The 13,526-nt window shown below is 41.7% G+C and overlaps 1 protein-coding gene across 4 annotated transcripts in view; it reads right to left on the bottom strand.

Moving 5' to 3' along the window:
- si:dkey-237h12.3 (teneurin-3) overlaps positions 1-13,526 on the bottom strand; it is a 136,522-nt gene that overhangs the window by 121,828 nt on the left and 1,168 nt on the right. For 3 of the 4 annotated variants that reach the window (XM_022210825.2, XM_022210832.2, XM_022210840.2), the window contains exon 2: positions 1,338-1,823. In XM_022210825.2, the coding sequence (XP_022066517.1) occupies positions 1,338-1,608 (271 nt within the window). In that variant the 5' untranslated portion in view covers positions 1,609-1,823. The remainder of the gene's footprint in view (positions 1-1,337; positions 1,824-13,526) is intronic. The other variant, XM_051954298.1, reaches the window with a different exon arrangement.

The following is a 13,526-nucleotide window of genomic DNA, read 5'->3' as shown; positions in this document are numbered from 1 at the left end:
CATCTGGAAGTATAAATATTTACCATTTATTCCTTTCAGTAACAGAATTTAGAGGTCAGTGATTTTTTGAGATTTAACATTTTAAGATTAAAAAATAACAGCAAAAACATTCTTTCTGCTATCAGTTAGTGACCTCTGAAATATTAAATATATATATATATATATATATATATATATATATATATATATATATATATATATATATATATATATAAAGCTGCAGGAATTATTTCTGACCTTGCTATACGAAGTCCTTTCAAATGCTCATTCATTGCACATAGAGAGCTCACACACACCATCTCACACACAGAGAGCACAATGAGCAAACATAGCATTTAATTGACACAAAATATGCTCTTTTTCCACCACCAGCATTAAATCTGACATTTACTGTGATGATGTAAGGCACACTCGTTAACACTAAATGCCTGGGTTTTAAAAAGAAATAAAGAAAACTAGCTTTCTTCCCACAACTTCATCATAATCACATTAATTCTAAAATGGACACCAATTAGCACCAAGAAAATGTAAGGGGGTAATGGATAGATTTTCTGATTACAATCTTATGAGCCCAAAGAGTCCCATAAAATAGAATAAACTGCTCAAAGTTTTTAATTACAAAAATTACAGCCGTTTCTAACAGCCAATTAAAGGAGGGGGTTACTTAGTGAGCATTCTTCCTTATTATTTTAACATCGTCCTGCAGGACATGAACATTTTGTAAGGTCATAGTAGCCCACAGTATCTTACCCAATATGACTTCTCTGAAAGTTTAGGGAAATTAAAACTAATTTATGCCTTTGTTTGACATCCTTTAATTGTGTTTACCACTGTATAGCATGCTGGCGTCGTGTTGTTATTTCTTGTCATGCTTGCACAGATTAAGTGGAAGATAAAACTGTGAGATGGTAAAATTTAGTAAATAAACAAACAAACAAACAACAAAATCCCTGCACCCAAGTTCATTTCCTAATGAAGTTTCACGCTGTTAAGCATCAGCAAACGAACCTGGATATAAGAATTTTGTATGCTAGTTGTATTTACTAAACTCTAACAAGCTGAAATCTCCACTTTATTGTCAGAATTTCCCCTTCAGATTAAAGAAGGGAGGCCATATAAGCTAGCACAGAGATTTGTTTTGACTACAAATCACATTTTTTTGCAGCCACAGTCATCAAATTGATGTACTCGATGTTACAGGCCCCACAGTTAAACATAACTGCCTTGTACTCATCCATGGCAGCCTCGATAGCTGCCCCTCTTAACCCATATTTTCCCAGCTTCGTCTGACAAACACTGAGAATTCCAGCAGCGAGACAACATTTGTTCTTGCTAACCTGGCCTGGTGTACTCCGCGCTTTCCTTGTGGACCATCTCCTTGACTCTGCCTCCAAACAGCATTCGCGAAGGGTCATGGTCAAAGGCCTGAAGCGTCTCACTGGAGCTGTAGGATTTCTGAGTGGGTACGCGGCAGGCTCCCTCGTCCCGATCAGCTGAGGAGGCGGTGTAGCGGCGCTCCCGATCCTTGTCTCTCTCGAAGTCTCGCTCTCGATCTCTCTGGCTCTTGGACAGCGAGCAGAAAGGCCGCTGCTCCCTCACCCTTTCCATGCTGCCTGCATGCTGGGTATCCAACTCCCTCCCCTTCGCCGCCGATGCTCTCCTGAGACACTCACCACTGGATTATTTCACTCTTTCCTTCCCCCCTCCTCTGGCTGTGATTCCTGTCCTGTAACCGATTCCCCCCCCCTCCGGTTCCTCCTCCTCCCACTTACGAACCTCCGTCGGTCACTTCTTCAGTCCATTCAGCCTTCCATCCACTCTACCTGGGAAAGAGAGAGGAGGAAAAGGAAGCAAGGAGCTCAGATAACACTAATCCATCTGCTTCATCTTCAAAAGCACACACTTATCCCCCTCTCCCTGCCCCTCCCCCAATGCCACCTCTCCTCCCATGAAACCTCACCCGTGAACCCCTACATACATGACTTCCCCTGCTGAAAAGATCGCCTCCTCATTGCACCTGTTTCAGCTTTTAAAATCATCTTTAGTGTGTTCGTTTTAAAAATTGTCAAGCAAAAGTAGTTTTGCAAAAAAAAAAAAAACACAACCTAGTGGTGGTGTCGCATAATAATTTTTATTTATTTATTTTTTTAAATTTTTGAGCGGTAGAGGTTGAGCTTTCCAATTTTCCAGTGATCATGGTCCAAAATTAACATCCACCGAGTGTCAACTGCTGGTTAAATGACGGATAAATCAATAAGTCACACGTCACACAGACAGTGACTTTCTGACATGATCATGAATACTTCCATTTCTAATTAAAATTGTGACTCATATGGAATTATAATTCTGAACCATTACGTGCAGGTTTAATCAGCAGTTTTCTCAAAGAAATGAATACCCATTTTATACACACTCCTGACAGAGAAATGCATACAGGGTTGGTTTGCCTACATTTCAAAATCTCTTGCTTCTGGTGGTATCTATGTGCAAATAGTTCTGATTTACTTTTCAAAGTTCTCAAATATTTGCCTGATTTTTTTTTTGCATTCACACCATTAAAATTAAAATAAAATGGAATGGAAAAATAAATGGAACTCCATTTGAGATACTCTAAGCACTGAAAATTCATACCAGAAATATGCTTTGCAGAACTTGTTTCTCTGCATAATCCAAAGAACAGGCAAGCAGCAGCCTTTCCTCAACTATTCACTGGTTGAAATTACCTGCACTGAAAATGATTTCATCTTGAGCTTAGAGCACCTGAGAAACAGAAGTTAAATGGCATATTGCCTTTTAAAACGCATATTTATGTTTCTAGCTAGTCAACCAGTGACATTTGAGAATAAAAATAAATAAATTAAGGGGGCTATTTCATGCAAACTGAACATCCGAAATGTGAGACAACATATTTTCCCAATTACCTCTCGCAATATCTGTGCCGGCTGGTTTGGCTTTACTTTCCCCAGGTTTTAATATGTGTCAGTCTGAGCCATGTGTTGCCACTCCGATAAAATGAAAGTGAACAGAATTTTATTTTCGTGCTCAAAGCATTGAAAATATTACATTTAAAAACTTCAGCCTTGCCTCGTTCCAGACACAGCGTCCAGAGACCCCACTGTGATGGGTTTTCATTCAATCTTCGTCCTAATTGTGAAATTAAGAACACCGTTGACAGCTGTGTTCCATCAAGGATTATATGCGTCTACACAAGGTGAACTCAATTTTATATATGAAAAACAAGCCCAGATAACAAATTTCTGTCAAAAAAACTGCAAAGCCGTGCACTGCTTTTTGATGTACCTGCCTGTGACAGTTAAGCAGAAGAATTAAATATCACACACTGCTCACGACCTCTGACCGAGTGTGTGCACTGCATTAGGCTGTCTGCACACAAACATTAGATATATCTGTGCTTAAATCGTTAACTTGTTGAAAATTCAAAGAAGACACTCACTGTGCTCTAAAATGTGGACAAGGGGGATGAGAATGTGACTAATCCGCAAAAAACCCTTGAGTGGAATGTGGATGGGAGCCGTGGTGTGTCAGAAGTGTTTATTACCAGCCATTTTCCACTGCCTCCTGACACACACGCGCACCCTCACACATGCCACACACCGCAATTTCATTTCTCTCTTGGCTGAGTTGTAAGACTTGAGTATCAGACTCCTTCTTTCCCCAAATGAGATCTACTTCGTTTCACATCAAGCATCAAAACCTTCCAATGAAGCCAGGATAGCGTACCGTCGCACTGCAAGATAGCACTGGCCCCGGAGAGACTTTCCAAAAACTGAAGCAGTCGCGGGTAGAGCACGGGATGCAGGGATAATGAAAATTGTGAGCTGTTCTAGGCCTCTTAAAGTTATTTTTTCCCCCCTTCTCTCAGAGTTGCTTGATATCATTCTGTTCCCCCGATGGGCCAAGATGCAATCAGTGGCACACTCTCTTGTAACCCCGACACTCGAGTCCCAACACTACCCCCCACACACTTGTTTTACGATGCCACAGGCCATCTCACTCACATCTCATCACTTTCAGGAAATTGTACACACCCGTCCAGATTGGCAGATTAATGCATGGGATGAGTGCAAGCAGGCACGCCCAGAAGCCTCCCTGATTACGACCCTCCACCCCCCACCCCCTTCTTTATGGACTTGTAAAGAGATTCACCGTCTGAAAAACAGCTAATGCCACAAGTCCTACCCACTGAGCCGCAAGCCTGCACTGTAGGATGGAATTAGATTTGTGTCCTAATCAGCTATAAGCCCTTGACTGACCAGGCAAGTCCCCGTATAAACATTCCTGTAATACGACGATGCCATCTTTTTCACAGCCAATCCAACTGCCCTGCTTGTATACAGGCAGTGCACACAGGGACCCTATCAGGATACAAGAGAGACATTCATGGTAGTTTAAATTATGCACTCAAAGGTCATACAGGCTCTAAAGGGAATTCTATTGTGTTAGTGCAGGCTTTAAGTTTCAAAGGTTTTAACTACAGTACAGTATGAACTGCACGATGCTCAGCAGAAAAGAATAAAAGCCAGTCTGTCTTTGCCTTGATTATGCAAAACCTGCCTCTAGTTACCCTATTGAGGGCACATACTAGTGCACACCGATCTGTAAATCGTGACGCCAACCCGGAAAAGTGAAAATGAATCTGATTAGGTTTGAAGAAACATTCTCGGAGTTTATCATGAATCGTGAACTGTTGAGTAAATTTGAGGCCCCTTTTTAACTTTTCTGGTATCGCTCACGCCTACATTCCCTTGTACCTTTGATCGTGCAGTTGAATCAGGACAGTCAGTCACCCATGACCACTCAGTGGAACAGTCGACACTGCAAAATTAGTGTCACACAGAGGTCCTCTCACAAGGCAGTGAGGCAAGGAAAAAGACAGTCCATGATCTACGCAGCACAGCTTCACACACGTCCCAATGACTCCCATGCCAGTTGAGTAGCGTCCCCCCGACGCCTGGCACTGTCCTACACCTCTGCACTTCTTTGAAGCATAAACCATAAACCATCTGTATAATACGGTGTGAAGAAATGTGTCCAAGTCAATTGGCTCTTCAGGGCAGTTGGAGAGGTTTCAAGGGTTTAAGTGAGATTTACTTGTTTCATGTCTGACACATATTCATCAAAGATGAGAGCAGAATGTTTTATGCTTTTGACTTGGGATTTAGAAGAAATGACCAAAGGAGAGGGCAACATTTTAAAGAAGTCTTGGAGCAAATAAGTTGGTTTATATAAAATTAACCAGAAAAGCAAACAACGTCAGTGTGTTATTCATCAAAAGCAAAAATAACATACTTTCTGATAGATCGAGCAAGGGATGGATAAAATGGAGAGAAAATTTCAAAGTAATTCTAAATCAATTAGTCAACTGATTAGTGCTGAAACAATTAATTAAGTGATTAGTGAATTAACAGGAAATTAAGTAGCAGCGTTTGAGTAAATGTTGAAGTCATTCCTCAAGGACTAATTCCATTTATTCTCTGATTGTAGCCTCTTCAGTGAGGGCATTTACTGCATCTCTCCGTTTTGTAAAACAATTCTTTGTTGAACAAAACAAGCAATTTAAAGACATTACTGTGGAAACCCTCATGACTAAATGAGCAACAGTTAAATTAAAACATATCTGAAAGCTTAACACCGAAAATCCTGCTGATAAATGGCTTCATCAGGACAGCATCATGGCTGACAGAGACCAAACACTGCCAACAACAGCCATCCAATTGGAATTCAAATGTTGCTAAATTCTGATTGGTGCAGCGGAGATGTCACTATTTTTGCCCTTCCCACCTCAAACCATCAGCAAAAGTACACAACACAAATCTGGAAATATCTCATGAAACAATCAAAGCTGTTCTAACTTTAGCAGAAAACTAACATGAACACCAACACTCCTAGTAAAGGGCTGATGGGGAAAGTAAGTTTTCAGGGTTTTAAAAGTCATTTATTAACCAACCATTGAACTACAGGAAATTGTGACTGACACTAACTAAAGGATTTTTATTTTTTTTACAAAGACAATCTGCGTTTGTGAGATGTCTAGGAGCTGATAAGGAGGTCTATGCAATATTAAGCTAATAAACAAATACACTGGCTTAAACTGAGCTGGCGTACACTTCTGGCTTTAGCATACAAAGCATTGTGCAAAACAACAGTAGCCACCGCTGACCAGAATGCTGAAATGGCAACTATTCACTAAGCCTTTGTTCGGTAATTATATTTCCGCGGGGCGGCTGTTCATATCAGCTCAGATCTCCCCGTTGGTGACCTCTGTAAATAACGGTAATAAAGAGCGTACTTGTCGTCGCCGGTGTGTCCCTCCAAGACAATTCACCTGTCACCAAGTGGCCTGGCCGGTCCCCCTACCTCTGCCCCCCCTCCGTCGTCTTGTTGTTGGCCATTTGCCGGAGCACAGATCAGACAGCTCTCAGCCATGGGGAGTGGTGAGAGTGGTTGATGGAGCTTGTGGAGATCAGGGCTGGCTCCCTTTAACACAGCCAGCACCTCCAACAATAGCCGCCTCTGACAGCTTTGCATAATTCATCTTGTCGAGTCTCTCTCCCTTTCCTCCTTGACGCTCCTCTCTCCCTCTCCTCTTTCAGTTTCTCTTCAGTTATTCTTTTTTTATTTTTTCCTTCTTCTTTTTTTTGTGCCTCCCGGCGCTTGGAGAATGGGAGAGGGAGAACCAGGGCAGTGTTCCATCAGATGCTGCCTGTTTCCCCCTGACACCAGTGATTCTGGAGACACAGAAGTGTTTGTCTGCAGCACGATGCCCAGACTCTGTCAATTCTGGATGCCATCTGAACCAGATTGTGTTCGTTCTTTATCGAGGCTCAATGCCTAAATCTCATTGCTGCAACATGAAGTGTAGAGCCATTACCTCAAAATGCATGCATCGCAATCAATACTGTCATTTTTTGTCATTAGCTGATGGCACTGTATGTGAAATTCTGATCCAATAGTTCCAACTTTCCATGACAGCGTAAATCCATACAGTAATGTCCATTATTCTTCGCGATTACTATAAGTTGGGCTTTCTCAATCTTAGAAAATATGCACTCACTGACCACATGAGAGTGCCAGACAAAGAGACAGAAAGAAAGGGAGAAAAAAAAAATCCTACATTTACCAGTAATTACATTTTAGGGGTAGGTATAGCTTGAGCATACTTGGTGACGGATGAGCTTCCTACACTCAGTGAGACTCTCAGGAAAGATGATGAAACCCTGCTCCATGCTAGGTCTCTTGTCTCAGTGTACGATGCAGAATATTCACAAGCGGAGTAAAGTGATGCAAATCTCTGATATAGCCACTTCAGATTATTCCACACACATGGAGCTTGGAGCTTCATCCCTCATAGTTGCAGCACATTTAAAAGACAAACAAAGCTGTGGTGACTATAAAAAAACAAATCAAAAAAGCCGAGCTGAACTCACAGTGTTTTGTTTTTCTTATTTTGCTTGTCCCTCTCTGGTAAATCATAGCGGTCAACATCTAATCCTCAGCATTTTATTGTTCGCTTTTTTTGTTTGCGAGAATTAAATAATAAAAGGCATGTGCCAGTTCCAACATAATAAGCTGAGCGGGGATGTTTACAAATCCCCCAAATAACCCTTCACCAGTGGCTCATGTGAGTTATATATTCATTGAATCTTTAGTGGAGAAATCGCAAGCACAGCCAAATTCATTTTTTAAAATGTAATTGCTAGGTGTGGACAATTGGAATATAAAAAAGCAGCGCTTTATAATGTTTCTTCTGCTGTATCTCCCCGAATCTCAAATGGTAATAACAGGTTATTCAGCGAATTCATACATACGGGCTTCAGCGTTTATCTGTATCCAAGGCTAAGTATTAAACCCAGCTCTTATCAAAATAGGTGCTCCCTTCCATATCACACACCCAATTACACTAGACGGTCTAAATTCAATGGAACACAGTTTGCTCCTCTTCCAAATTGGTATCACTGCCGTCTTATTTCACACAGGGGATCTAAGGAAGTAATGATGTTCATGTACATTCACTTAATTGAGAATCTTCCAAGACAGCACCAACAATTGTCATCTGATGCTTACAATGATCCGACTCCATGGTGTGCAAAATAAATTCAACTTTACAGACCTGTGGCAATTTACAGACAAATCCATGATCGACCCATTGTTACGGAAATAAATTAAATTGTCGTGATGCCGCAGCTGCACTGTAATGAAGCGACAGAGCAATCACAACGCCACAGAGGGTGATTGAAAGAATAAAACTCAAACCAAATCTGTCCCCCAACATGTCTGGTAAACAAAAGAAAATGGGTCCGAGACCCTGAATAATGCTGTGGGAAAAAAAGGAATTATTGTTGGAAGCTTATTTATGTTGACAACAGTACTGTTTTAATCACAAACTCTATCAAATAAAGCTCTTGCTTGATGGTCTAATCAGAACATCTGTACAACTACTGTAGCCCATCAACAGCTCACTCAGAGAGTGGCTGAAAATCATTACTCAAACGACATTTGAAATGCTGGGAGCATACAAACCTGGCAACCAGATAAAAATTCAAATGCGGAGAGGTATTCTAAAGTGCTGACATTGGGTGTCATTCAAATGCATCTCACATGATTGTGCAACAAACTAACCCTCCCTCTTTTTGCATGTGCAGGGGGAGATGGAATATACACAGCAATCATATAATAGTGGCAGACAACTGAGGAGGATGAGGGAGAGCGCCAGTGGTGAATACTGCAATGGGAATGCAATACTCCGCTGTTGCTGCGCCTGCTGGAAAAGCTCAAATCTGACCAGAGACTTTGACGTACTTTTGCTTTTAAACATCTACACAATTGCTTCAAAATGAATCAACATACTTACTTGAACAGTGTGAAATGAGACGAAGGAGAAATTGCAAGTGAACAATGAATACCATTTTTACACTTTACAGAGAATAATATATTGAGTGTGCTTTCTCTTTAGGCATATTGTGCGACATAAACCACACATTGCATAAAGAAACTGGAGGGTTTTATTCTTTAGCTGTCAGCGTTTTAAGGAGTATGTAGGTCATGATGGCACACTATCAGAATACTGAGAGACTGCAGGTCTTATAAAAGAAACATCAATCTGAAAATTCACCACATTGCACTGGTTCCTCTACTTCCAGGGGTGAAACTTGGTGAGTCTGGCCTGTAGCAATTGGCTAAGACCGACTTCTGAATACACACTGTTCTCCACTGGAAGTCAAAGATTACTGACCTGTATACCACTACACTGACTCTGAGGCACCAGTTTTACACTCTTCAATGGTCTGATATTCAATATTTTCTTCTTCTTCACCCTGCTGACAATAAAAAGACAGAATGTGTTACTGACTGGCTTCCCACATGAACCAGGCTTTCAGCATCACAGAGGTCGCGTCAACTGAATTATTGAGGCCATCAAGCGACTCCATCGACAAGCATAGCTGACGCCCAACTTCCCACTGGGCTGTCCACAAGCCACAATAGAGCAGACCTAAGGACCTTGGCAGGTCCAAGCTATTCTGGGAAACCTCCTCCAGGGCTAATATTGCTTTGTGCAAGTTAGCAGCAAGAAGAAATCGGTCTTTTGAATTTTGGCAACTTGGAGGACTGTGAAGGACGGGGGAAAAAAATCCGTCATGTTTAGAAATAAAAGTTCCAAAAATGTTTTAATGCTAGCTGGTTGACGACGACTATAATGTTCTCCATACAATATCTCGGAAGTATGTAGCAACTCCTGACATCGCATTCAATTTCTGGCTTCTGTAATGCCTGCGTTTCACAAAAGCTGAACCTTGACACCGCGCAGGTATTCACTCAGGGCAATTTTCACAAGCAGAGAGCACAATGCATTTCTATCTTTTTCTCCCTATGACACAACTAAGCACATTTCTGTTTGGCTCTCCCTCACCAGGCTCAGCCCGGAGCATGCAGCGAGTGTTGTACTGTTACAAAGTCAAACCCACTCCTCAATCTTGCCACTTGGTCTTGACCCAGAAAGTCCACCGGAGCATGCTGAGCCATAAATGTTAATCTGTAGGTTACAACAGTGTGAAGTGGTGCTGCTCCCAGAGCTGGACCAGCAGGACAGCATCCTGTGGCTAATCGCAGGTGGCTTTCATCTCAGCCTGCTTTGGCCAGAGAGCTCAAAACAAAACCAAGAGCTGTCAAGCTTGAATATTCGCTTTCCTTGAGTTTAAGTAATCCATGCACAGGCTACAGCAGGTCTTCCACTTCACCACACACAATTAGAAGCTTGGCTGTTTCGTCTGCGGACACCTACGCACGACAGCACCGCCGACACATTTGCACGTACGCGCGCAACGAGATGCAGAACGGGTTTATGTTATGCACAACACATCAGGTCGGGCAGTCAGCCTACAGTAGCCATGAGGCGGGTACAATAGCTGTTCCCTCGAGAACACCTCCGCTCGCCTTCCCAATCACAGCACAATGGCAGGTATCACATTATACGGAGTAGATATTCAAGATGGAAAACACAAGGCAAATCCATATTTAGGTTAATATAAAATTTAATTTATATTCTTAGCTGTTCCACGCTTTTTCAGACACCCGCATTTTAAGTTAATAAAACATATTATGAATTGGGGAAAAAAGATAAATCTGTTACATAAAGTAATTTAGCATAGGGCATATATAGTGCTCTACCAGCACACATCTTTACCGTAGTTTTTTAGTGTTTTTTTCTTCTTCTTACCCTCTCTCGTGCAGCATACAATGTAGTTAAAGACCACAGAGGTAATGCATCAAGTGCTGTCACTAAATATCCCTACTCTAAGCACATTTCAAGAGCACGCAATCTCCTCCCTCCTAAATCCTAGGGTGACTTTCAGCTATAATTTGGCAACTTGCACGTACCACAACAATTTTTATTTATTTTTTTAAACGGGCTAAACTTTGCTGCAGGTGTCACATCGCGGTGCTAAACCCAGGTAATCCTCTGACTTGAGGTCACAAAAGGAAATCCGCGAGCCTGTCCGTCGATGGAGGCTTCGCAACGCTTGGTTTCTTTAAATTTCTGAAGAACTAGAGAATGCATCATGGCATGCTTTACTTTCACGCCAACTATTTATCATGATGTCTGGCTGCTCTCGTGGGAGGACAGGGAAAATGTACTGAGAGAGAAAACAGGTGAAAGAGAGCACAGCAGACAATAACCAGGCAGGCTGTGTGTTAATAGTAACAGATTAGAGGGCAGCAATTATGTAAAGTAAATATGACATGGAACCGATCCGTCGAGCCCAGGGAACTGTGGGTAGTTTGTCAGGCTGCATTAACCTTCACGTGTTTGCTCTGATGTGTTGAAACAGGCGAGTCGGCCATGCTGTTTGCCACATCAAATGTTATAATTCCTAAGGTCATCTTCTGAGCCACTGTCGGCATCCACAAGTAATAAGGTGAAATATTATAGTTGCAGGTCTGCGCATCGACTCTGCCCCCCATATCTGCCACATCTCGGAGGAGTCATTTTTAAAGATGGAGAGGAGTCATCTCGACTGCCCCTTAACAATCTATAAAACTGTTTAGGGCCAGTATTCAAGCAGGCATTATCCCTAAAGGAGGCAGTTCTCATCACACAGAATATTAAATTCTCCGCAGGAATAATGAAAGGGGAAATTACTTAAGGATAGAAACACGGAGTGGCAGTGTTGTGTACACAGTTCTTCTAATATTTCTGAATTAATTAGATGATTTTAAGCTCTGGGTATTGTAAAAAAGAAAAAAAAGAAAGAAAGAAAAAATCCCCTCGAGAATTTCCTGCACTCTGCTGCATTAGAAATTGTAGTCACCTGCCTTGATTAGTGGGCTTAAAGGGCGATGACGTTTAAAGCCTCAGTAAGGGGTCACAGCAGCAAGCCTAAGTCTCGGTGCAAGATGTGTAATCGTCTGTCACATTATGGCGCACTCTACACAAGACAACTGCACTGGGTTATTGCTTCCCTCTGTACAGCTGTGCAAAATATGTCGAAAGCCTAATATTCACTAGCACTGTTCTGACTGCAGGTGTGCTTCAGGAAAGTGTAAACACAACACACTTCATTTATCAGGAAGCTGTGGCAGTCACCCGAACATTTGTCGTCGAGATTGTTATATCTTACACAGGAAAGTCAATTTCAATTATGATCAGTGCCTTGAGAAAAGATAATACAAGCTGTACTTGTGTTCTGGTGTGCTGCTACAAAACCACATGTTCAATATCGCCCAATAAGCGTCACCGTAATGCATTTACAGGCTGGCACAAGAAAGACAGACCGTTTTCTCTGGTAGTTTGAAGCCGCTGTTTGTTCTTCTGTGGCCCATGGCACAGCCGAAGGCTAAAGATTACGAAAATATCGATCACTTAAAAACTTTTTTCCCCTCCATAATACACCTGCTGCTTTACATCTGACAAAACCTGGGCTCTGTTTTTTTTCATGTTAATAGATGTAAGTGTTGTGATTTGCAGGCCGACAAAAAGCTTTTCCGCTGCTATAATTAACCACTGAGGCCTGAAGTGCTGAAGATCTGCATTTCTTTACAATTGCAGCCTTTGTCAGAGACAGAATATGAAACAGAAAATGGTTTCAACTGTTGCAGTTCCTCAATGGAACTCAGGACAATAGCCATAAATCAACTCAGCTGGATAGATATACTTGTCTTTCTGGGCTATCAAGTGGAGTCAGATGCGTGTGTCTGGAGATTGCATATAGCCTGATCCATGCCACGGTGAAATCTGATCAACATTTCTTCCCAGCTCATGTCAAGAACTGAGACAAGTCACCATGTTCCTTTGTTGAGACACATGAAAGGTGGAAATTCACCCAGTTAATGTCAGAACTGTTTTGTTTAATTAACAGTGCCCCTTGATGTTCCTCAAATTGCTCCACTTCTGAAAAACAAAACCCAACAGCAAATGGCACATTGCATATCCATCTCTTGGTTGTCAAGCAACCAACCCCTTCCCTCCAGAAAATGCAGTCCTTGAGGTTGCGTCTTCTGAAGGCACACCTTTGAGTTGCTGTGTGAGACACAACCTTCCTAGAGGCCTCTTTCAAAGTCAATAAGAGGCTCTGATGAAGTTTCTCCTGCTCCTCAGATTTTGTAAAGTGCAAAGTTTGAATCAACTCATCAACACCTGAATATTCATATTTAGCAGAATTAGCTGGTTGTCTATGTTGGTGAATTGTATAGCATTTTATACACACTTTTTGGAGATACTGTGTTAACCCCTTGATCAGAGGTCCTGAGGACAGAGGGGCGAAAAGTGATAGAGATCAGGAGGATGTGTGTGTCATTATGATTATCATTTATCCTTTTTTTCCTGTGAGAAAAAATGTTTAATAATGTCATAAAGCAGCACCAGAATCCTTTTTTTTTTTTAATTTTCTTTCTTATACTTTCCCCTCTAGGATGGCTTCCACAAAGAGCTGTGAAATCTTGAAAAGCAGATTATTTCAACACATGATGTTCTCCACAGCTCAGTAGGGGACTTCCGAACTGCATGTTTT

Source organism: Acanthochromis polyacanthus, chromosome 10 (genome assembly GCF_021347895.1).
Source record: "Acanthochromis polyacanthus isolate Apoly-LR-REF ecotype Palm Island chromosome 10, KAUST_Apoly_ChrSc, whole genome shotgun sequence".
In the NCBI taxonomy this organism is placed as follows: domain Eukaryota; kingdom Metazoa; phylum Chordata; class Actinopteri; family Pomacentridae; genus Acanthochromis; species Acanthochromis polyacanthus.
This window is presented reverse-complemented; position numbering and strand designations above follow the sequence as displayed.